Source organism: Nannospalax galili, unplaced genomic scaffold, assembly GCF_000622305.1.
Source record: "Nannospalax galili isolate Female #2095 unplaced genomic scaffold, S.galili_v1.0 scaffold1945, whole genome shotgun sequence".
NCBI lineage: Eukaryota > Metazoa > Chordata > Mammalia > Rodentia > Spalacidae > Nannospalax > Nannospalax galili.
The window spans coordinates 463528-489447 of NW_008352138.1; the positions used below are offsets into that span (position 1 = coordinate 463528).

At 50.4% G+C, this 25920-nt stretch overlaps 2 protein-coding genes across 2 annotated transcripts; one reads left to right on the forward strand and one right to left on the reverse strand.

The window, feature by feature from the left end:
- Positions 1-2021: 2021 nt before the first annotated feature.
- On the reverse strand, positions 2022-9675 carry Crybb1 (crystallin beta B1). The gene is given in 6 exon segments (XM_008849032.1): positions 2022-2205; positions 2693-2784; positions 3719-3851; positions 7820-7938; positions 9521-9594; positions 9597-9675. Coding segments are annotated over 6 exon segments (681 nt in total).
- Positions 9676-15682: 6007 nt separating this feature from the next.
- Cryba4 (crystallin beta A4) lies at positions 15683-20941 on the forward strand. The gene is given in 5 exon segments (XM_008849026.2): positions 15683-15721; positions 16372-16478; positions 17945-18086; positions 18961-19103; positions 20743-20941. Coding segments are annotated over 5 exon segments (579 nt in total). The 3' UTR covers positions 20891-20941.
- Positions 20942-25920: the final 4979 nt, after the last annotated feature.

The following is a 25920-nucleotide window of genomic DNA, read 5'->3' on the forward strand; positions in this document are numbered from 1 at the left end:
TACCGAATCAGTTACTCAAAAATAACACTTCTTTTAATCTTCATTGATTAAATCAGGGTCAAAGAAAAAGAAATCTCACTGGAGCACATGTCTCTCCTGCTTTTCACCAATGTTTGCTATGGACCCACTGAGTCAGGAACAAGTGGTTACAGGCTGGAGTCTGGGGAAGTGGTCACACTTGCTGAGACTTCAACACAACCTTCTTTAAGTTGCGTCTGATCTCTTCGTACCACAACTTTCTGTCTATGGTGTATGAGGTTGGTTTTCTGCTTCCCAACGTGCTGCAAAGTTTTATTTGCAAATCAGTGAATTAAAGCACAAAGTGCTAAGTCTATTTAAATAAAGAGTTCTGTATGCAACAGACTACATGTGGGTTTGGCCAGACACTATGTGGGGTAGCCAGAAGGGGAGAACTTAAAAGCACAAGTTTGATGTGCAAGCTCTGGCTCAGACTGTCTGGGTTCAGATGCAGACTGGTTCGCTGTGTGACCTTGAACACACTTTACCTCTCTGGGACTCCTCTTCTTCACATGTTCAACAGAAAGAATAACACTAATTTCCTAAAGTAACCTGAAACATAGTGAGAGCCTGTTGCAATGCCCAAGCTGACTCCATTTTACTTTCGCTTTACCCTACGTTTCTGCCTAGCTACTCCCCGTGCTCCTGTAACTGCAGCCAGGCAGCCAGGCCATGAAGGCTGTACCTACATTTCAGGGAGTACACTGTTTCTACAATACTGGGAAACTTACACACAGCCAGGCAGTGAGCCCATTGTTTCTGCAATTCTGAGAAACTTGTTTTTCCTAACTGAAACTTAGAAACATTTGTTAACTGAAACTTTGTTAACTGACCTACCCCTGGTGTGGTATAACCATGGTTATTGGTTTTGCTCCTGGCACAATGTAATTGTGGTTTTAAGATTTATAAACCCTGCTCTGCCTCTCTTTAGGGTCAAGAGTTCTTTTGGGTGTGAGCTCCCATTCAACTGTCAGTTAATTATTAAAGGACTCTTTTTTTTGTTGTTTTGTTTTGGTCTTTTTGAGACAGGGTCTCCCTGTAGCCCCAGCTGTCCTGGATTCACTATGGAGACCAGGCTGGCCTCGAACTCACAGAGATCCGCCTGCCTCTGCCTCCTGAGTGCTGAGATTAAAGGCATGCACTACCACACCCAGCCTATTAAAGGACTCTTAATTCAACCATCACTACGTGGTGTCCGGCTGTGCTTTGTACACTGTGTAACACTGTAGGAAGACTCCAGTCAGCACAGTGGTTTACACCTGTGATTCAGCACTCAGGAGACTGAGGCAGGAGGATCTTGAGTTCAATGCCAACTGGGACTATACAGCAAGATCTTGTCTCAATAAATAACAAATAAAAACTGAGATGAAGATGTAGTTTATTTATTTATTTATTTATTTTGGTCTTTTTTGAGACAGGGTCTCCCTGTGGCCCCAGCTGTCCTGGAACTCACTATGTAGACCAGGCTGGCCTCGAACTCACAGAGATCCACCTGCCTCTGCCTCCTGAGTGCTGGGATTAAAGACTTGAGCCACCACACTTGGCAAAGATGTATTTTGTTGGTAGAGCATTTGCTTAGCCTGCACAAAGCCCTGGGTCCAAGTCCCAACATTGAATAAACCCAGAGTAGTGCCTCACACCTGTAATCTCCCATTTAGGAGGTTGAAGAAGGAGGATCCAAAATTTAAAGTCATCCTCTACTATAGAGGGAGTTCAGAAATTCAAGGTCATCCTGGACCACTCAGGAAGTTCAAAGCCAGCTTTGGATACACTAGACCACATCTTCCCACCCCTCGTGCCCCCAAATAAAAGATCTTTGTATTGTATTGATGCTTAATCTAATTGCTACTAAGACCAGGAAGGAAGTCTCATCCAGATATTCAGCGAGCAGTACACTCTATTCACAGACCCCACAGAAATTTGGATGTTGGAACTTTTATTTGCAGGGGCAGATGCAGCATTGAGGCCAGGCAGGCTGGAGCAGGGAGGGAGTGTACTGTGGCTCACTTGTGGGGCTCAGCAGCCAGCACAGGGAAGCAGCTCTGGAGATGCCACTGCGGGTCTCGAAGATGATGCATAGCCGGCATCTGTGGCTGGAAGGCTCCCCATTCATTCCAATGCCGGAAGTCGCCAGGTTCCAGCAGGTACTGGTAGCCACAGTGGCCAGGGTACTGGTAGCCAACCCAGCTGGGAAGAGAACAGGGGACCTTGGAGGTGGAAGGGTGACATCCAGTATCACCACCTCTCCAAGTGCCCCCACAGTATGTACCCAACCGGGGCCACAAAGGTTCCCCTCCCTGGCTTTCCCCTGTCTGCCTTTTGCATGCCCTTGGGCAAGGTCTTCCCTTCTCAAATAAACCTTTTCTTCTAGAAAGTGAGCACAGCTGCCTTGGAGCGTGCCTAGGGGACCTGATGGAGTCAAGACCCCCAGGGTGCTGACCAGGCCTGCCACCTGCCACAGTAGGAAGTCAGCCCACACCCAGGAATCAAGGTGGAAGGAAAGCCCCTTAAATGGAGTCTTGCCCAGCCATTGTGCAGCTGGCAACACTGAGGTGCTAAGAGGGGCTGCAGTTCACCTAGGGACTTTGGCAAGTTAGGAACAGGGTAGGGTCCTGTCCTGCTGCAGATCTGCCTCAGTAGTCGCCCCACTTATTCCCCTGGGGCCTCTGCTCACCTTGGAACAGACTCTTCTGTCCACCCCAACTCTGCTTCAGACCTGGTTAATCTTTCAGGCCCATCTACCACAGCAGCTGCAATTCTTTCCATCTGGGGATTGTGGAGCTGGAACTTGCCACATGCTCAAGACATATGGCCTGTTGGCAGAACCCAGGGAGCCAGCATTGGAACACTGAGGAAGGTGAGGCCTTTCCAAGAGGCCCCATGGGACATCCCATTTCCAGCCTCAGATTCTAATCAGAGCACTGCACACTCAGGCTGGCCAACACCCTGCATACATTAAAAAACTCACGAGAGTGCTTCAGAAATATTTGACCACAAGAGAGGGAAGTCACACACCATCAAAGACTGCCCTTGGTGAGCAAGAGGTGGTTGGCTATGACTAAAAAATCCATTCATAATTCTGGAAAACTATGAGTCACATGAGGCTGTCTCTGATCTAGACTCGTCTCCTCTATGCTGATTTAGTTAAATATTATAAAACTAATCCATGTCATGTTATCAAGACATTCTACCTACCCTCCCCCAAAGTCTCCTTCTCAGCCACTGTACAATTTTCTTTTCTTTTTGAGATAGGTTCTCATTTGTAGCTACAGTTGGATTTGAACTCATAACCCTCCGACCTCCACTTCACAGGTGTTAGGATTATAGGCCTGCACAAATGGATGCTGAGTGCATGTTGAGTGCCCTGAGTGGACACTGGGATTTTAAAAGCTTCCCAGGAGGGTATATAATGTGCAGCTTGAACATCCTACCAAGAGAATCAAGGAAAGCACTGGTATTTCAGCTCAAACACTGGAAGGTTGACTCCAGGCTCATAGACACAGAGAGGGAAACACCCCACTGTGTGTCTGTTTTTTCCTGAGGCCTCAAAACATAGCTGGGCACAGATGGACTGTTTCAGAGCACTTGCAGAATTGCAGAGTGAGGGGCCCCTGCTGGCCAACCAGAGGTTATCAGGCTTCCCTGCTTACCCTCAGACCTCAGGCCAGCCCCTGCTCAGCCCCAGTCCCTGGCCACTCACCATCCTGACAGGCCCGAAGGACATGAGCCGGTCACTGCGGTAACTGCTGGACCAGGTGTCCCAGCGCGGATACTCACCTTTCTCTAGGACAGACATCTCTCCTTGGAAGTTGGATTGCTCAAATGCCACCCAGCTGGACACATGAAGGACCCAAAGGGGCAGAGCCAGAGAAGAGAAAAACCATCAGCAGAGGCCCCTCCCGCAGCTTGTCCTTCTGCCTGTTTGCACAACTGCCTAGGCACAATGAGAAAAAGCTAAAGTGGGCCCAATGGGGCTGGGGTCTGTTCCCTGCTATCCCCTGCTGTGTGACTATGGACAGGTGTCTTCACCTCTCTGAACCTTCATCACATCATCTACACTAATGTGATTCTTTCTGTAGTTGGTGAAAGATTCAGTGAGATACTGTATGTAATCATCTGAGCAAATAATTGTAGCGAATACAAGATTGACATAAGCTTTAAGTACTATAAGGACATTGGCCAACTAACACATCAGAAGGGATTTTCTTCTAAGCCTGCTGACAGCAAGGAGAAAGTCTCTGCTTGATGCTTATGTGTCTCTCTGATCTGTGCTTTGGGAACACAGGAAGAACAGACCACCACTCTAGCACCTCACAGGCAGCAGCAAAAAGTGCTGCTTTGTGTTTAATGGTGGGGGTTTTTCATGGACACCTTTTACTTACAAGTGACACTATGTTTTCACTTGACAGAGTGGTGCAAAGGTTTTTTCAAAATATACAAATTTGTGTTTAAAAGGATCATTTAAAATAAAATATAGGAGCTGGGCATGGTGGTGAACTCCTGTAATCCCAGCACTGGGGAGGTAGAAGCACTGTGGTGCCTCAGTCTAACCTAGGCTACACTAGAGATCTTGCCTTAAAACACGGAAACCAAATGAAAGAAAACAAATGTTAACTGGCCCAGAGGTTCAGATATGAGAGGAAATATTGACTCAAGTGTGGTAAAGACTGGTGGTCAGAAGCTTCTGGCTGGGACAGAGTGACAGAGGGACCCTGACACCTGCTGAATTCCCGTGATGGGACAGCACACGGGAAGGGGTCAGACTTCCCAAGGAGTCAGGTCTTTATAAGGTATAATTAGAAAATTGAAACCTAGCAAGGGCTTTTTCAGTATGGTCTGATCAAGGAGGTGAGGGTAGGGATTCTGGGGAGAGGGTGAACCCTGTTCTATGTATTTGGAGTTCTAAAGGAATGAGAGAGATGCAAGGGAACACTGATATGAGTGTCATTTCCCTAGGGCTGCTGGGGCCTTTCCCTCAGAAAGATTGCAGTGGAGACACATCATTCTGGACTGAGAAGGAATCACAACAGGAGCTTCAGGACCTTATCTGAGGGATGAACGAACCACTTTGGAGTGACAGAATAGAAGATGTGGACTTATGGAAAAGAGTTGAATTTGCCTCAGCAGACTGGAGAAGAGCAAAGGGTAGATGAATGGATGGGTTGGTGGGTGAATGGATGAGTGGATGGATGACGGATGAGTGGCAAATAGATGGATGAGGGGATAGATGGATGGATGAATGAATGAAGTGATGAGTGGATAGGTGATGAATGAATGAAGTGACGAGTGGATAGATGATGGATGAATGGATGGGTACATGGGTGGATAGATAGGGGGTGGATGAGTGGATGGATGAACAGATGAGTGGATGAATAGATGAGTGGATGGGCAGGTGGGTAGATAGATGATGGATGATGCATGAGTGGATGAATGGGTGGATGAGTGGATGGATGGATGGATAAGTAGATAGATGGCTAGATGAATGAATGAAGTGATCAGTGGATAGATGATGGATGAATGGATGGGTACATGAGTAGATGGATGGGTGGGTGGGTGGGTAGATGGATAGGAAAATGGATGGATACAGCAGATGGGTAGACGGATAGATGGGTGGATGGATGGGTGGATGGGAGGATGGGTGAATAAGTGGATTGGTATGTGGGTGGGCAGAGGGATGAATAGATGGGTAGATGGATGAATGAACATGTAAGTGAGTAGGTAGATGGATGGATAGGTAGGTGGATGGGTAGATGATGGATGGAGAGGTAAGTGGATGGGTGGATAAATGGATAATAGGTGAATAGGTAGATGGATGGATGGATGAATGGATAGGTGATGGAAGGTGAATAAATGGTAGATGGATGGTAGATGGACGGATGAACAGATGCTTGCAGTAATGGATAGGAGGAAAGGTGAAGGAAGAGGGATGGACATTAGACTGATGGCCAGATGGATTGGCCTATGGATGGATGCACAAATGGACAGGTGATAAATGTATGGATGCATAGAATGTGAAAAGAGGGAGGGAGCCTCAGAAGGCAGTGCCATACAAGTGTGAAGAGAGGAGAGACTCTGAGAAAAGATAACTGAGTTCCAATCCCAGCTCACCATTGATTTAGTCTTGGTGTGACTTGGGCAGACATTGAAGCTGGTTCAGCAAAAGAGAAGAAATGACTGTAATCTACCTTATTTGGTTTTGAGGCCTAAACAGGAAACACATGAAACAGATTCAGCACAGAGTTCACACACAGATTCAAAGCAATCTCATTTATGACCAGAGATGGGGGAATCTGCTGCTGGTCTGAACTTATGAAGAGACAGACACTGGTATGGTTTTGACACCCTGTCCTCTCCCTCCACACTCCTCTGTCTTGTTCAGGGGCCCCAAGAGGACCCAGTCAGCAGTGACAAGTGTTAAGTGTGTGCTGGTGCCCTTTCTCACTGCCTGTGGCTCATCTGAGAGCAAGAAGAGGAGGAGAGGAGAGCAGGAGTCAGATGTGGACATTAAGCCTTAACCCTGAGGGGCTGTACCCCAACCCAGGCCATGCCATGGTGTCCGGTGTCAGGTTGAGGTCTCCTGGGTCTCAGGGATGCACGTCTCTCCTCTCCATCTTCTGCTTACCTCCTCATCCTTTCTTCCTCCATACCTGCTGGCCCTGACATAGCCACAGGCTGCTGAAACTCAGGCCCATGTTTGTCCTCTTTGGAGCACAGGATGGGGTAGACATGTGCACAGCTGTCCCTCTTTTGAGGAGAATACTCTGGCTTTGAGTCATCAGCACCCAAAACAGTCTGAAACCCCAAGCCGGCCACATCCGGTAGTTCCTGTCCCAGCTGGGCTTGGGGGATGGGTGGGGCTGAGCTGGGGTTGACCACACCATGGATGGAGTGGGTGCAAAAGACGCAAGTGGCGCCTGGATATGAAACTTACAGGGCAGTAGGGAGGGTGGACTGTCATCAGCACCCCAGATGTGCTTGGGTATCTACAACACCAGCCCCACTCTGCCTCAGAGGCATCCTCAGTAGGCCAGTGGGGACTGTGACTCTCCTTGTTTCAGAGAGGAGGAAACAGGCTGGGAGACTGATAAGGCATGGGAGAAAAGCAGAACCCAAGAAAGCGGGATTTCAGTCTGACCTTGAACCGAAGTTGGCTCTTCCCTTTGTCCTATAGGCAACCCTGTACACACTTCTTGGGGGCTTCGTGGAGAGGAAAGAGGTCATGGGGACCTCAGCACATAGGGCTGGTCCTGGAAAGTCAGCCTGCTTGAGGAACAACCATTCCTGCTTTCCCAGGTATTCACTAAGGCCCAATCAGGGCCAGGCAGCAAGGCCTGCTCATTTGGAGCACTGGGAATGAAATCAAACAGCCTGTGTCAGATGCTGCCTTGGGCACTCAGTGTGGGTAAGGTTGCCCGTCGACATAGCCCCTCACAGCCTCATCTCTTGTCTGTTGACTGGGGAGGAGGATAGTCCAGCTTGATGCTGTCACAGGTGAGGTCCTTGTCCCATGCCATGCATGCACCTGTTGGGTACTTTATGGATGCTTAGGGGAGGGGACAGCTGGGGCCACGTGGTTCCTGCTCTTGGTAATTGGCTGGGTTCCTCTCATAACAGAACAGCATATTGCCTTATGGTTCAGGCCACCTCTGGACCTCAGTTTCCTCATCTGTCCATGAGAAGGACAATTATCCCCTCTCAGGTTTGCAGAGAGCAGAGAATGACAGAGATGCCACTACCTGGTGCCCAGAAAATCTGTTATTATTATTTCTCTGTGGCAGAACCCTCCCCTGCCAATACTCACGGTCCAGAGGTGACAATCAGGCTGCACACTCGGTCAAAGCCTCAGCCCCCCAGGTTCAGGCACTCCCCTGAGAATTTCACGCCTCAGCCCTGGAAGTTTTCCTGCTCGAAGACCACCAGCTGCAGAGAGAAGCCCCCCATGTCCCAGACACAGAGAAGAAAGACACCCCCATGCCCAGGGGACAGAGTGACAGGTGGGTGGCCTGACTCTGTGCACCTGACTCCTAAAGGAACCAAATTCAACAATAGAGAGGCTCCAGCCCAGTAAGGACATGTGCCATTCAAAGCAGGTGGGGCCTGGGTCACATCAGGGTGTTGTGAGCCACAGTTTGTGGTAGCCTGTTCTCCTGTCTCCACACTACTGCACTCCATATCCACAGCATTCTTGGGGGCAGGAGAGGGGGCCAGTGTCTCCCTTTCAGGGTCTCTCTGAATTTATTCTGACCAGGAATTTATTCTGTAACCCAGGCTTGCCTCAAACCTGTGATCCTCTTGCCTCAGCCTCCCAGGTGGTGGGATGAGATGTGTGTGCCACCAGATCCAGCCTTTCTGATCCCTTCCCTGTGCTGTTCTTCCAGCTGGCATGATCGGGGAATCCATGGCTTGGACTTCCCACTCCCTGACTCCTGTTCCAGGCTATGCATGGTCCTGCCTCTGTTCTAGGCTACCTTCTCCAGGAAGCCTTCCTGGATTGCTCCTCCATCTTAGGTTAGGGCTGAGTGCCTCCTGCTGTTCTGACCCCTTATCAACCAATGACAACTCTGGAAGCTACTTCTTTGCTGGTGCCCCCCTTCCTCCTCTTCTTCCAACTCCCACCCCCCCACGAAGGGCTCCTTCAGGGCAGGGCCTGAACCACCTGTTTCTTTATCTATGGCCCCAGGTGCAGGAAACATTCTGCAGTCTGTAACACAGGCACACACAGTGGACTCCTCTCGGAGCCTCTCTGGGTTTTTACCCATGCTCTATCCTATGTGGCAACTCTGTTGTTCAGTGGAATTGGTGCACTTGTCTAGCATGGGGTACCAGTGGTAGATGCCTGGAGTCGGGGAGATTAGGAGGGCTCTTGAGGGACCCTTAGGGCAGGTAATGAGTTTTCACTGAGTCCTGGCTTATATACTGGTTGTTCATTTGTAGGTGCTTGCTGCCTTTTTTAAAATGAAATTTAAATTAATGATTAAATACAATTACATAAACCAAAGCCAGCTTAATCTAGACCTGGAGTGAGTCATGAATCAAGGGTGGCCAGGTCATTCACTACCTGAGGTGGAAACCAAACCAAACCCCAGGGGCCTGGGGTCTAGTTCTCCAGGACCCAGGCAGCCTGGACCTCCTGGGAAAACTTCTGGGAGAGTCAGAGGTCAGTAGGGTGTTCTGGCGACTCTCTCGGGATGGGTGGTGCTTGCCACCAAGCCACATCCCTTTCCTGTTCCTGGCTTTGCCACACTCTAAGACTGGCCTGGCCATAGGTGTCCCTGCAGCAGGGAGGGGGTCCTCATACTCAGGTATGGGATACTTGCCTGTCTGGAAAGGAAGGGGCCGGGGAGGACAGAGAGCAGAGTCAGAGGAAAGAGAGCCTGGGGAGGTGGGGACAGAGAAAGGGTGGAAAGAGAGAAGACAGCCAAAGGGTAAATGAGGAGGGAGAAGAGAGAGAGGGAGGAGTAGCAAGGAGGTGAATCAGCGAAGCCCAGTGACAGGTCCTTACCCTATGGCTCCCAGGAGGCAGGTCCCCTACTTTGGTGCTGGACCTGGGCACAGAAGCTGGGGCTGGGGCTGGTCTGTGCGTGGTGCCCCCTTCCCCTTGGCCTCAGACCCTGGGTTCATTGCTGTGGTGGCTGCAGCCTTGGCCGCCTGAGACATGATTCTTGCTGCTGGGAGAAAAAAGAAACCTTTGGCCTGGGTAACTTGGGGGTGGCACCTCCGAGCTGGCCCCCATTCCTGTGCCCCTCACCCTGTGTCCTCATCCTGTGGCTCCTTTGAAACCATTGGCTCTATCCTTTGGAAACATAAACCTTGAAGCTTTTTGTCCCCCTTCAGCTTCTGTCTGGGGATGGTCATTCCCGTCCCCAGATCTTTACTGCAGGCCTTTGGCCTTGCTGTCCATCCCTCTCTGGAGCTGTCCTTTCTTCAGGCCACGCTCTTGCCTTCCTTGACTCCCTGTTCACACTTGTGACACGTGTTTGTAACATGACTTTGAGTCACCAAGTGAGTGATAGTCATGCTCAGGAGTGTTTCCAGCTCTCCAGTCACTGTTAAGCACCCTGACATTCATTGTGGGCTAGGTGGGGTCAGGATCCCCTTACACACACAGATGGGTGGGTACCTGGAGTACTAACCACATGCTGTGTGCACACTCCTATATCCATTCATTCACCATCTCCTTAGCACTTGACTTTGTGCAAAGCATACCAGAGATGCTCAGTGAACATCTGTTCAGAGAGTAAATGCACATGTCTGCATGTTCTGAACCCTCTCCCAGCCTACTGCCTCTGGTGTCTTCTGGGAAGAGGAGGGTGTGCAAATACCAGCCCAGGGCTTGGGCAGGCAAGTGGTGCAGGAGGGTGCACATGGAGTGCTCAAAATACAAGGACTGTGGCTGCGTGGGCTTTGGGTGGAGGGGACTTTGGTTAGCTCTGCTGGTCCCTCATGGAACATGGACTCCTCAGAGTTGACCATGCCTAACCTGACTGTCCCCTGGGGAAAATGCCCTCCCCAATTCTTTAGACAGTTTGCAGATGAGAGAGGAGCCCCAGGGGCCCAGAGTGAGACCCTCTGGTCCAACTGGGTTCTGGTGTCCTCTCTCTAGTTGAGGGCGAGTATGCTCCTCCCCGCCTCCCACGGAAGGAAGACTGCCTGCTCTGCTACCCCAGGTGGGCCACACATCTGGGCCACATCTGGGGTTTTCTGCCACCCCCATTTCCATCACTGTTCTGGGAAACACTCCCTAGGGGCTGGGCTCCCTTCCCAGCCATGTGCTCCCCTCCCTCTCCCTCTCCCCCTCTTCCTCCCTCTCTCTACCCTTTGGGACTTGAGACTACTGTCACTGCTTCTCTCCCTCCTTCCCTGGTTTTGTTTTATTTTTGAGACAGGGTTCAGCTCTGTAGCCCAGGCTAACCCTCCCATTCCCAGCAGTCCTCCTGTCTCAGCTTCCCGAGTGGAGGGCATGACCAGCGTGTGCCACTAGGCTCAGCTCCGTGCTTTTGGCTCCTCCCCATGTCTCCCCATTCCAGTCTCTGTCCAGTTCTGTTCTTTTTTCATATTTTATTATTTTTATTTTATGTGTATGCATGTATTGCCTGCATGTAGGTAAGTGCACCTACATGTGCAATGCCCGCAGAGGACAAAAGAGGCTGTTGGATCCCCTGGAACTGGAGTTACAGACAGTTGTTAGCTGCCATGTGGGTGCTGGGATTCGAACTCGGGTCTTCTGCAAGAACAACCAGTGTTCTTAACCGCTGAGCAATCTCTCCAACCTCTCAGTTCTGTTCTTTATCTCCATCTATCCCTTTCTATTTTACACCCACCCTGATCTCCACCTTCACCCAGCTCTGGCAGTGTGGTGGTCCCCTCTCACCTGTGGATTCTGTACTTCCTGATGGGTGACAGGCCAGTGCTGTAGGTCCTTCAGGACTGACCCCCTACTTTATAACGTGGCAGACACCAGGCCCTATAGTGTGCAGAACAAAGAGGCAGCTGGCTCAGCAGGCCTGAGTGGGGCCCCAGGCCCAGCTCTGTGTCATTACTGTACAGACCAGCACTTTCCATTGTGGACCTAGGGGACACAGAGGAACCTTGGCCCAACCCCACACTGCCAACTCCTGTTTCCATCACCTCAGCTGGGGACGGGTCCTGCTGGCTGCCTGCCTGGGAAACAGAAGGAGACCTGGATCCAAATTGCCATAGGCACCGTGCAATGTGGCGCTTCAGAAGGTCTCTACCTCTCAGGGTCTCTGTCTACAGGTGACAAAGATGCCTGTGGGGTGCTTGTGAAACAGAAGGTGACACTGAGTACAAACATGCTTTGTAAAGACAAGAGAGGGCTCTCAGTCCGCAGTCCTGTTCCTGTCTGCTTCCTGTGCGTTGTAGCCCCCGGGCTTCATGGGCGTCTCTATGGCTCTGCGGCACACCTGCCCTGTCCTCATTCTCACTGCACCCACTTCTCAGATGATGAAAGTGGGCTTCACAGGTCAGTGCTGGCCAGGTCAGTAGAGTGGGCACTGGCCTGTATGCTTCATTTTCAAGATGTCCAACCTTGCCTGACTTCCCAATTCTCAGATGGTGGTGGTGGTGGAACGGGTCTCAGGCTCAGGTTTTTGAATATTCAAGATCTGAGCCTTAGTCTTTTCCCCAAAGCACCATCCTTCCTAGCTGCCCCGCAGCCCCTGTTGTCTGACCCCAGGAGTGGCGCCCAGGCCAGGAACGTGACAGCCTCACTCCCCACTGCATCTGGCTCAGCACTAGCCCAGTACCTTGCCCAGGGTCTAAGCCCCAATAGGCCCTTGTCAGTGTCAGGACAAAATGGGGGTTCCAGTGGTTCGTAGCAGAAGGTTGGGAGACGGGGAGTGGGCTCCAAGATGAGGAAGGAGAATGTCAGTTTTTCAGAGGTGGATGCGACAGGTGAAGAAGTGGACGGAGTGAGCCTGAGGCAAAGGGCACAGACAGAGTCATTTAGTCAGGTCGGTGAGGCCCCCCACAGATGGAAGGCAGATGGTCCATCCCTTCCACAATGGAGAAACTGAGGTCCACATAGAATACAAGGTTCAACCCGTCTTCAGAGTGAGCTCAAAGTGGAGTGGGGCCAGAGGCAGGGATGGGGGGTGGCGGGGGGAGCTAGTCCAGCCCACTGCAGTCTATGTCCCTAGGCCCAGTGGAGTGTGTGCGTTGTTTGAACAGCTCTGGCCTCTTCTTTAGGGATCAGGACCCCCATGAAGCCCAGCTCTCTCTGTGGTCACCCTGGCCTAGGGCCACTGCTGGTTCTGCCCCTCCACCCATGAGCCTCTCTCTGCCCTTCATCCTGGGCCAAGGCCCTGAGGGCAAGGTGGCGCAAAGTGGAGTGCGGCGAGAGGCAGGGATGGGGGGTGGCGTGGGGAGCTAGTCCAGCCCACTGCAGTCTATGTCCCTAGGCCCAGTGGAGTGTGTGCGTTGTTTGAACAGCTCTGGCCTCTTCTTTAGGGATCAGGACCCCCATGAAGCCCAGCTCTCTCTGGTCACCCTGGCCTAGGGCCACTGCTGGTTCTGCCCCTCCACCCATGAGCCTCTCTCTGCCCTTCATCCTGGGCCAAGGCCCTGAGGGCAAGGTAGAGACCTTGGGTTGGGGCAGACGCTGGAACCCAGGCCAAGATGCCTGTGGTGGGGGCCACCCACAAGTCTAGGCCTCAAAATTGGCTTCTGGGGCAGTTCCGTGCCTCTCCCATCCCCTGGCAATGGGCTGCCTGCCAAAGGGTGGGGGAAGGAGGGGACGCCTGCCTTGCTGGGTGGCTCTGTTCTGAGTGTGTTACTAATGACCCCTTGGAGTCTTCGGATCAGCCTGTTTATAGATGCAGAAGAGGGGAAGCTCCTCTGTATCCCTCCCGGCTCTCTTTCCCATCTGTCAGGAGAACTGGCACTCACCTCTTTCTTTCTGTTTGGTTTATTGAGACAGGCTCTCCTATGTAGCTCAGGCTGGCCTGGAATTCCCTATGTAGCTGAGGATGGCCATAAACTTCCAACTTTCCTGCCTCCACATTCCAAGCGCTAAGATTATAGGTGTGCTCCATGCAGGGCTGGGGACTATCTCTTTCTGCTTCCTGAGCCTAACCACATAGAAGTGATGCATTCCTGCTCTTAGGGAAACAATATTTCATAGTAAGGATGGGAGAGATGGCTGGTACTGGAGTACTTTCTGTGCTCCTGCAACTCATACAAATGCCATTCACATTTGTGCTCAGAGCACGCCCATCTTTCAGGGTAACCCTTTAAAATTTCCTATCACATTTGCGTGTGTGTGTGTGGAGGTCAAAGGACAACTTGTGAGAGTCGGTTCTTTCCTTCCACCTGTGGGTCCCAGAGAGTGAACTCAGATTGTCAGCCTGAGTGGCAGGTGCCTTTACATGCTGAGTCATCTCTTCAGCCCCCAATGCACCTTTTAAATTCGTTTGTTTGTTTGTTTGTTTGTCTTGCTATATAGACTAGGCTGGCCTCAATATCACAGAAATTTGCCTGCCTCCGCCTCCCTCCCAAGCACTGGAATTAAAGGTGTGCACCATCACACCTGGCCCTCAATGCACCTTTTTATACCTGTTTTATGCACAACATAACTGAAGCTTCGACACATTAGGAATCTACCCAAAGTTAACCAGTCCACAGGCATGGGGTGCAGACCCAGGCTGCCGGCTGTATAGGCTGCAATCTGGCCACCCTTCACCAAAGTCCTGTGTGTGTGTCAGGTCTACGTCAACTGTGGCAGGAAGGAGGGAGTGTTGTTGCTTTTCCGAGCCATGAGAGGTCACACATTGTCCAGGTCACCTAATGGTGTCCTGGTGCCCACCATACTGTCTTGCCTTCCTGTGACAGTCCTCTCTCAGACCACCTCAGGGGCAGAGTTTGGGGAGAGGGTGTACACAAGGGACTCCTTGTGCCCTGGGTGTTTGGGATGCTTCCCTAATCCTTACAGAACCCACAGGCTCTGGCCTTGACCACCACACTTACCCCTATCAAGACCCCTGCACTGTTGCCAAAGTGGGCTATCAGCTCTTCTGTGCTTGGAATCTGAAGTTCTGGCCCCCCACCCCCTGTAATTTTGCATCAACTCCCCTCCTGCCAAGTCACTATACAAACCCTCTCCACCCTTCAAAGTCGAGGGGCCTCCCCTTAGAGCCTGCCCTGATGTGCCAGCTAGAAAAGGCCAGGGTATGTGAGGGGGGAGGAGGAGCTCAGGCACAGTGGCCCTGTGCCTGGTTTATTTCTGTCCCGTCTTACATCAGGCTGAGAATAACAGAGGGCTCAAGGTCATATTGCCTTTGGGATGTTGGACTCCAAGCCCAGTGCTCCCCTGCTCTAGTCAGGAGACCTATGGAGCTGATGGAGGCCGCTGTCCACCTCTCACCTTTTCCAGGGCTGACCCTGAGGCAGGCCGTTGCTTCCTCCTGCTAAAGCCAGGGCTGCTGACATGTCCATCCTGGGCCTTGGCCAGGGCTAGCTTTTGTTTCTACCACTGGCTTGCTGAGTCTGCATTTGTCCCTCAGGGCCCCTGCCCCTTCCCTGCCTAGAAGAGCTTGACCTTGGCTGGTACGGGTTTTGATATGTACTCTGGGCCCTTCTCGGTAAGTCTAGGTGGGAGACAGGGCTGGAGTCAGCTCTATAGCAGCATCCTGGGAGGTAGGGAGCCCACCACCCCCAGTGATTCTGGGGGTATCCCTGGATCACTATTGTAGCCAAGGCAGGCCCTAAATGTCCAGATTGGTGCTTGTGACCCTAATTTAAATGCCAGGTTATTTTTATTTATTATTTTTGTCCTTTTATGACCTGTATTTCCAGCATGGGAGCCTTGGGTGTCTGGCCGATGTTGTATCTGAAAGGCTCTTAATTGGAACATTTTGACTCTCTTGAGGGTGATGTATCCACTTTACCACACCCCTGTGGCTACAGCAGTCCACTGTGAGCTGGGACTGGAGGTGGTGGCATCCAGATGGGCAATTCTGAAACAGTGACAGGACGTTGGGTGGCTCTGGTCACAAGTTGAAGGGAGGGGAGAGGGACCACCCCAGTCAAGATACACCAGAACCTCATCTGGATTCTGGCACTGCCCAAGCCATCCTTTAGTCAAGGATGGAGCTGGGAGTCTGATGGAAGGTGACCATTTTCTTCTCTTATGCAGGAACAGAACAACATGACCCTTCAGTGCACCAAGTCAGCTGGACACTGGAGGGTAGGGAGTGACCTGGGAAGTGGGTGTCCTTGGAGAGGTGGGAGGAAGCCAGTCAAGAATCCCCCACCCCACTTCCATTGAACTCACACTGGGGGAAGGTGCCAACTGCCCCTTGCACAGACCATGCACCCAAAGCTCAGACTAGGGAGAGACCTGCTCAAGGTCACATAGAGCTTGAGCTTGAACTTGTGTCTTCTGGTTCCTGCCCTTGAACCATTGCACCTAATCTTCCTGCCCAATTCCTTCGCCCATGTGGGCCTTTAGAAAGAAAAATTAGAAGCACTTTATGGTGGTGTAAGTCTGTAATCCCAGCACTGAGGAGATGGAGGCAGGAGGATTGTGAATTCAAGGCCAACCTGGGCTACTTGAGAGCCTGTCTCAAAACAATGTGAAGGAGTCACATAAGTCTTTGAGAAGACCTTGAGAAGGTGAGGCTCTGCCTACATTCCCATCTGACATCAGTAGGGGGCAGCACTGGGCCTGTGGATTCCAGGACCTCAGCATCCATTGCGCTCACTCACCAGGCCCTGGAGGTACTTGAGTGTGCAATTTCTCTTTTATCTACTTGGCTCCACCCCGAGTCAAGGCTGAGCTCCCCTGCCCCTTGCAGGATTCTGATACCCACAGATCTCCCATTCTTTCCTGCACAGATGGTGGTGTGGGATGAAGAGGGCTTCCAAGGCCAGTGGCATGAATTCACAGCCGAATGTTCCAGTGTGCTGGAGACTGTGTGATCCTTGAAAGTGTTAAGTGGAGCGTGAGTTTGGAGGATACTGAGTCAGGGCAGGAGGTGGGGGATGAGGGGGACCTAGAGAGAGATGCTGGGACCCATAAATGTCTGAGCCCTATCTTTCTAGGGCTCCTTTGTATTTAATCCCTTCCTGAAGTGTTAAGGAGTGTGCAGGAGTGGTGACTCAGGTTACCCAGGTTGTGCACTGCCCAATTGTAAGGACACCATTCGCATAGACCCTGCATGCTGGATGAGGCAGTGTTGGTCAGCCTTAGAATCCAGTGTTGGGTCTGAAAATGCTTCTCTTGGTCATTAACTGAAAGCCAGGATCACTCACACTGACCTTTTAGAGACTTTGTAGACTAGCATCCTTCATCAGTCCTTTCTGCAACAATGGGAAGTTCTGTAACATCTACTTCATCTGATGCCGTCGTTGACCACATGTGACCACGGAGGAAGGATTTGAAATGCGGATTGTGTGACTAGAGAGATAAATTTTATTTTTATTTAGTCTTAAGAGCAGATGTAATCAGTTGCACGTGCCTATCCCATTGGACAGAAGATTCTAGAAGATTAGAAAGAAGACTAAAAGGAGAGCAATGCTCTCTCTTTGTCATTCAGAGTCTAGGTTTTGCCTGTGGGTGCCTCCCAAGGTCACTTTGGGTGATCTGTTTGCATCTTATACCACAGTGATTGTTCATTTAGCTTCTGCTCTGTTCGGGAGGAGAGACGAGGCTCAGAGGGGAACAGGTGTCTATCTAGGGACTGTCCAGCAGGCTGCCAGTTGAGGCTGGATAGAAGACAATGTACCTGGAGGGATTCATAGTGTTTGTTACTAACACAGATGGCACGTGCAGGCTTCCTTTGTCCCTTAGGGTGACACAAAACAAAAGGGACTGATGAGGGGCTACTTCCATGCTTCAGCTCAGGGTGGCAGTGTGGAGAGCTCCTCATTCATGAGAACTAGGAAAGGCAAGAGAAGCTGCCCCAGAAGCCTTCCTGGAGAGAGGATGGGAAACAGTTCAGGACAGCTCCTCACAAGTCTGCCAGCTCCTGTGTCTGGTAGGCTCATGAAGAGTCAGTGAGACCGAGGTCAGCCTGTGGCTGAGCCCTGTCTATGTTATGTGGCATTTGTGGCAATGCATATGTGAGGACATCAGAGCCCCTGCCTGGAGCAGTGTCCTCCCTATGAAACACAGCAAGCCACTGGGCTGCTGGGCTAGGCAGTTTCTCACATTGAGCCCAGGCAGAGTTACCCCACACTTTGCATTATCAATGTCTGGGCATGGTTGTTCTTTGGTGGGGTGTCCTAGGTGCTGTACTGGTGCTGCTGGCTCTACCCACTGAATGACCACTGCAGTCCCTCCCCTAGTACTTGACAACCAAAGTGCTGCCAAGTGTTCCTGGAGGCTCAGCCACCCTCCAGGAGACCTGACCTGGTTGTCAGGGTGGCTGTTCTTCCCTCCTGCTCTCTTTGCCCTGTCTGTCCACAGGTGGGGGGGCTTTGAGCATGCTGGCTTCCAAGGGCAGCAGTATGTGCTAGAGAGGGGTGAGTACCCAGGCTGGGACGCCTGGAGCGTCAACACAGCCTACCCTGCTGAGAGACTCACCTCCTTCCGGCCTGTGGCCTGCACTGTGAGTCCTAAAGCCCGTATCCCTGGGTGGCCAGAGCTCTCTAATGAACACTTGGGAATTACATTCCAAGTTCTCATGTTCTCTTCAAGCAAACGACATGAGCAATCTCTCTCATCTGTGACCCTCAGTTTCTATTACTTGAAATTAGGCTACAATAACTGTGGTGTGGAGAAGAAGGGCTGTGGCTAGAACCCACCATGAACTCTCTGTTTCAGAGAACAACCTTGGTTGTTGTGGGAACCCCCTGTGCGTGTTACACCACTTTTCTTGTAATTCAGGGACCCTAGGAGAGCTGGGTGCCAGGGAAGGCAGGGCTGGGAGGGAGGAAGGGTTCCATGACCTATTTCCAATTGGTCATCTCTTCGTTGTGTATATTGCTGCTGTTGGTGGAGCATGGGCAGAGGTAGGCATACCCTGTCCCACAGATGGAAAAGAGATAGGGTCGGCTCCATTTTATAGCTATGGAAAAACAGAGTTTCGGAAATGTCCGGTGGCACACCTGAGCTCAACCAGCTGGCAAGGGCCAGAATCAGGTTTGAACCCAGATATCCACACTGTTCTTATAGCATAACACCCCATCTTCCCACCTGATCTCCCTGTCTTTGGGCATTAGGTCAACTTATTTCTTTATTTTCAACTGTTATGGTGGACATTCTTATAACTATTCATTGCATGATTGCTATCTTTGTGGAATTTCTGGAAGGGCAAATGATGACATGTCTTCTAAAGCTTCTGGTATCTGTTGCCCTTCCCAAAGGTTTGGGGAGACTTGGGAGGCAAAGGCAGGGTGTGGGGCTTGCAGTGGCTTCTGCGTGTCTAGTGCTGGGCCTGGTGCTGTGCCTGGAGGTCTGACCCAGGTCTCTTTTGCTGGCAGAACCACCGTGACTCAAGGCTGACCATCTTCAAGCAGGAGAACGTCCTGGGCAGGAAAGGCCAGCTGAGTGATGACTACCCCTCTCTGCAGGCCATGGGCTGGGACGGCACAGAAGAGGGCTCCTTCCATGTCCACTTTGGGGCGTAAGTGGACTCACAGCTCTGCCTGGCAATGCAGAGATGTTGGGAGGGCTGGGACATGTTCTGTGAAGAATGTGTGCCCACACAGTAGAGAACACAGAGGCACCGAGGGCATCAGACAGAGCTTAATGGGACTGCAAGTGACAGACTTACAAGTGACTTCAGGCCAAAGGATATGCGTAAGACCCTGTGATTAGCTCCAGGGACAACTGGATCCAAGGGTCGCTGTGGGATCCTCCTTTCTCTTGTCCTTCCTCCACTGGCTCTATTCTTATACCAGATCTTCCCAGAAGGCAAAGACAGAGATTTCCTTTTCACACCCTATCCCAAGGGAGAGTGAAGATCCATTCCTTATTGATTCTATTGAAGATTCCAGGAAAGGTGCTTATTGGCCTGGCTTGCATCATATGATCCCTCTTGAGCCAATCACCATGCCCTAAGGAATGGGAAACTTGATAGGCTGGGAAGGGTCACATGGTCTTTGAGTGTCCGTTCATTTCCCACCTTGACTGAGATTTAGAGGTCTCTAAGCCGAAGACCCTGTTTGTCTGGGGTGCTTGGCTCCTGTCAGCAAGGATGAAGGTGGGAGGTGTGGCTTCTGTTCAGAGAATGAGGAACCAGAGATTCAGGATGTTTCCAAACAGAAATGGCCCTGCGATTCTCCCTTCATTTCCCTGTTCCAGAGAAAGGGGGATGGAGGCTGATAATACTCACCTAGAATCCTGGCCCTGAGCAATGCAGGGCCCCATGGTTTGGAACAAGAATGAGGAAGGATTGGACAAAGCAAGACTTCCTGTCCTCATTCCTTCCCTTCTATATTGAATAATTACTCATCCCCTGTGCCTGTCATCCCGGCACTGGGGAGAGTGAGATGAACCCCAAAGCATCTCAACACTAGTTTACTCTTCTGGTGGAGGCTGACAGTTCACAAAAGAATCTTAAATTATCCAGTTATAATGAATATTACAAAGTGATACCCAGGGCCTGGGCAGGTTAGATAACTGTGAGGGAGACCTGAGGAGCAGGTACAGTCAGCCTGAAGAGTAGCCGGATGGGTGTTTCTGACAGGAGGAACAGCATAGAGCAAAGGCCTTGTGGTAGGGAGAAAGAGTGGGCATGGCACATCTGAGCAATGGGGCCAGATCAAGCTGGCTGGGCATTTTGTTGCTTGAGGGTCTCAGTGCCTGGCTTGGTTCACCAACTGTCCTAGTTTGTTCTGACCACTACCAACTTGGGGAGGAAAGGGTTTATTCAGCTTACATCTCCCAGGGTGCAGTTCACCAGGGAGCCCAACGTAGGAACTCAGGGCAGGAACCTGGAGGCAGGAGCTGGATCACAGGCCATGGAGGAACGCTGCTTACTGGCTTGCTCCCCTGGCCCCTGCTCAGCCTGCTTTCTTATGCAACACAGGCCCACCTGCCCAGGGGTGGCAGGTGGCACCACCCACAGTGGGCTGGGCCCTCCCACATCACTCAACAATCAAGAAGGTGCCCTATGGACATGGCCATAGGCCAGTCCAATAGAGGCAATTCCCCAACTGAGGCGCCCTCAACCCAGGTGTGTCAAGTTGACACTAAAGCTATCCAGCACTCCAACACTGCCCCCACCGCCGCCCCAGGGGTAAATGTTTCCTTCTTTCCAGCTGGGTTTGCTCCCAGTTTCCTGGCTACCGAGATTTTCAGTATGTACTGGAGAGTGACCACCACTCTGGTGACTACAAGCACTTCAGGGAGTGGGGCTCCCATGCCCACACTTTCCAGGTGCAGAGCATCTGCAGGATCCAGCAGTGAGCAGGCTGGGGAGCATTTGGGCACATGCGTGGCGTCTGAGCAGCTGCTTGGAGGCTGTGGTCATACTTGGTTCCTGCTGCTGTCATGTCCCCTGGGAGTCCATGCTGGTCAGCCCACACATGCCACATCAGCACACAAATCTCAAAGAAATAAAATTTATAAAACAAAAGGTCCAATACTAGCTGCACCTTTCAATTTTACCTAATTTCCCAAAGAACCAATTTGTAGCTTTATTAAATGTCTTGTCATTTGCTTTATTTATTATTATTGTTATTATTGTTATTATTATTATTATTATTGAGACTGGGTCTCCCTGTAGCTTCAGCTGTCCTGGAACTCACTAGGTAGACCAGGCTGGCCTCAAACTCACAAAGATCCACCTATTTCTGCCTCTCAAGTGCTAGGATTAAAGGCATGCACCACCATGCCTGGCCTGCTTTGTTTCTTAAAGATTTATTTTTATTATTTATTTGTGTGTGTGTGTGTGTGTGTGTGTGTGTGTGTGTGCTCCTGTGAGTGTGCCTGTGGCAGCCAGAAGAGGGCATCTAATCCCTTGGAGGTGGTGTTAGAAGTGGCTGTGAGCCACTGGACATGGGTGCTGGGATTTGAACTCTGATCCTCATGATCTTAACTGCTGAGCAATCTCTCCAGCTCCGTTTGTTTGTTTTATGTCGCTGACTTTTGCTTTTTAACTTTGTGTCCTCTTCCTTCTATTTACTCCAGCTTTGCTCTGTTCTTAGTTTTCATGGCATTTTAAGGAAGACTCTTGGATCTCTAATGTTAGACCTTTCTCTGTGTTTCTTTGTCTCTGCACTGTAAACATTTTAGGGCTATCATTTTTCCTCTGGGGACAGCATTAGCTGCTTCCTACAAGTTCTAATTTGATGGGTTTATTATTATCCAGTCTCATAATTTCTAATTTCTTTTATTATCTTTCTCTTTTCCCATTTTCATGTGTGTGTGGTATGCATATGTAGATGTGTGTGTGTGTGTGTGTGTACATGTTTGCATATGTGTAGGCACAAGTGTGTGAGCATGCTTGTGGAGGCCTGAGGTTGATGGGGAATCGTCCTTGATTGCTTTTCCACCTTGTTCAGTGAGGCAGCGACTTACAGTCAAACCCAGAGCGCCCCGGTAGGCTAGGCTTGCCTGCCAGCCTGCTCTGAGGATCGCCTGTCTCCACCTTTCCCCAGTCTGCCATTCCTATCTGGCATTTACATGGGACTGTGGGGGTCCAAACTCCAGTCTCCACGATGGTACAGCATGCTCATAACCACTGAGCCATCTCCCCAGCCCTGATATTTTTGTTTTGTTTTGTTTTGTTGATACCAGGTCTCCCTGTAGCCCCTGCTGGCCTGAAACTTGCTATGTAGCCCAGGCTGGCCTTGATCTCACAGAGATCCACCTGCCTCTGCCTCCTATTAGGATTAAAGGTGTGTGCCACCACTCCCAGCTCAGATTTTTCTTTTTTGACTAATAAGTTATATAAAGGTGTGTTATCTAAATTCCAAACTCTCTGGGATTTTTTAAATACTTAATTTAAAAAATTTATTTATGCTAGGTGAGTGCTCTACAACTGAACTACACCCAGCCCCATTTTTATTTTAAACTTTATTTAAATAAATAAAATTGAACTTATTGAACTTATTTGGTTTTTCAAAATCAAGCCAGATGTGGTGGTGTGCAACTGTAGCCCCAGCACTGGGAAGGCTGAGACAGGAGGATCCTTGTGAGTTTGAGGCCAGCTTGGGCTGCAGAGTGAAACCCTCTCTCAAAAACTAAGAAAAATCAATAGCAGTCTTAAAATAAATGCTATAATAGTTCACTCTTTTTTTTTTTTTTTTTTTTTGGTCTTTTTGAGACAGGGTCTCCCTGTAGTCCCAGCTGTCCTGGAACTCTCTATGAAGACCAGGCTGGCCTTGAACTCACAGAGATCAGCCTGTCTCTGCCTCCCAAGTGCTGGGATTAAAGGCATGTGCCACTATGCAGGCAGCATTTCACTCTTTTGAAATGAACTGAAAGCTATTTTCTAGCCCAGCACGTGGTTCTGCGGTAGGCTCCAGAGGAGAACTGAAAAAGTTTTGAGACAGAATCTCAATATGTGGTCTCGGGTGGCCTGAAACTCACTGAGAAGATCAGGCTTGGCCTCTAACTCACAGAGTTCTTTTTGTAAGAAAGTGTTCATTTCATTTATTGTCATTGTTGTTATTGGTGGTGGTGGTGGTGGTGTGTGTGTGTGTGGGGGTGTATGTAGGCACGTGTGCCATAGCATGTATGGCGGCCACAGAACAACTCTGTGGAGTCAGTTCTTTCCCTCCACCTTGACCTGGGGATCAAACTCAGGTTGTCAGGTTTATGTAGCAAATGTTTTACCTGCTGAGCCATCTCTCAGGCCCCACATGGGTCTTTCTACCTTTTCCTCCCCAGTATTGGGGCCTGCATCATTCACCTATCTACCCAGTTACCCAACCATCCAACCATCCATCCACCCATTCACCCACCCATTCATTTGTCCACCCCGCCACCCAGGCATCCACCCAAGCATTCATCCACCCATCCATACATCCACCCACTCACCCATCCACCCATCCATCAATCCATCTACCAATCTACCCATTCATCCACCCATCTATCTGTTCACTCATCCACCCATCCATCCACCCATCTATCCATTCATCCACCCATCCATCCATCCACCCATCTATCCATTCATCCACCCTCCATCATCCAACCATCCATCCCTCCACTCATCCATCAAATGTCTACTATGTACCAAACAAGACCGATCATTCAGAAGGCCTACCAGTGAACAAAACACAAACATCCCTTCCATTGAGAGACTTATGTCCCAACTGGATGAGACATATTGTACCCCAGACCTCTAAGGTTCCTCTGAGTTTTTCAAAGTCTAATTTATGGGACTAATTATATTTTTATTAAAAATAATGTCTCTGGGTGTTTGGTGCATGGCTTTAATTCTGGCACTCGGGTGGTAGAGGCAGGTGGATCTCTATGGAGATCAAGGCCAGCCTGGTCTACATATTGAGGTCCAGGACAGCTAGGACCATAGGGAGATCCTGTCTCACCTGCTCCTCCCCCAATCCCCCCAAAATAATGTTGCTATCTTTAGGTATTATTGGTATTTAGGTTACAGGACTTCTTGGAGCCTAAAGCAGTTAAGCATGGATTGAAAACCTCTGGGAGGAAGAGAATAGGGTTCAGAATTTTGAACTTCTTTGACACGCTCCTTTCGGTGAGCCTCTTTTTCATAAGTGACTGGCGGGATGTGAGATAGAAAGCGCTGGAGTGAAATGGAGTAGCCATTCATACCTAGTAGGAATTATTTTCCCATGGGCCTTTAAGAAATTGAGGATGAACGTGGTGAGTGCTGTGGTAGAGGCAGAGGTACTGTCCAGAAGTGGCTCACAGTCAATATAGTGATGACCTTAGGAAGACAGGCGAGGCTAGATGAGGACGATGAGGTTTAGTTAAAGCCTGTGACTGGGGATGGACCTGGCCCTCCTTTTCCCCCCATAGGGCCCTTCCCCTGGGTCCCTGGATGGAAGGGCTTGATGACACAGCTCAGAGGGACAGCTGTGTATTGATCCATTGCTGTCTGAGCCTTTGCACCCAGGCTCCCCAGTCTGCAGCTCCAGCTTCCTCCTCTATCACTGGGGGAACAGGATGCAGGACGCACCAGACACGGACATGCAGGCCTGTCCAGGGTCTGTGTTCTGAGGTTATTCCACCTTCATCTGTCCCTTGACCCCACACCCTTCTCCACCCCAGCACCCTTCCCCTGCCCCGCCCACAGTTCCTCAGTAGGAATGAGAATAACACTGGGCTCCAAGCTGTGTCCACCCTTTTACTGTGCAAAATGATCTAACGTGTACAGGGACTCTTCAACATCATTAGGCCCTTAAAATTCATCAGTAATTTGAGGCTCAGAGAGGTCAAACAACTTACCTGAAGCCACTCAGCCCATAGGAGCATTTAGTTCACTATGTGTTGTACAAGATTTTGGGGGTTCTAAGGAAGATAATGGGCACAAATGGGGCTTATAAACAGTGAGTTTTCTAGGTTCAGGTCCTCCCCTAAGAGTTGACAAAGCAGGCTCCTACACTTTAGTATGAGCAACTGATAGCTTCTTTTATTTTTTTTTATTTTTTGAAACATGTTCTCACCTGGAGGACCTGAAACTTGCTATGTAGACCAGTCTGACCTCCAACTCACAGAAATTCACCTGAGTCTGTCTCCTGAGTGCTGGGATGCATAACTTCTTATATATCATAGGAAAACTTTAGGCTCCTGGGAGCACAGTCAGAAATATTTGTGGAAGGAAGGAAAGGGAGGGAGGCTGGGAGAAGGCCACTAGAGTTTGATGGCCTCCATGAAGAGCCAGCCTTGACCAGAGCCAGGCGTGAGGTGGGTAGCCATAATGAAAGAAGTTCCAGATGTGATGGCACTGGGGTGACAGGTTTGCCAAAGAGATCTTGGAGGACGTGAAGACAGCGTGAAGTTATTTTTCATATCTTGCCAGGAGACCAATTTTACTAGGTTATAAAAGAAAGGAGCTTAAATTATTGATGCTGTTTGGTTCAAAGTAAGCACATGGCCAGGAATGCAGTCACTGGAACATTGTACTTAGCCAAAAAAAGACTGACCACACAGTAAGACAGAGGACCCCAAACCAGTGAACTCCTGGTCCAGAGAAGGCAACGGACAGCGGGCTACAAAACGGCACCTGCTCCCCACAGCCTCCTTCCAGCTGCTCATACCCCTGGAAGATGTTCACACCTAGGGCTGGATCCTGAGCCCTGCTGACCAGACAGGGTGGCCTCTGGGAACCGCTTTATTCACTGAGCCTCCCTTTCCTTCCCCCTAAAAGGACTGCCCTTGAGGAGGTCCAGGAAGTGGGTCAGCAGGAGAGAAAATGCTGTGAGACCAAGACCACAGCCCCTGGCTCTTGCCTCCCAGCTCCCTCTCCCAACTGGGTCCTCTGCTGGCCCAGGAGCAGAGGCCCTGACTAG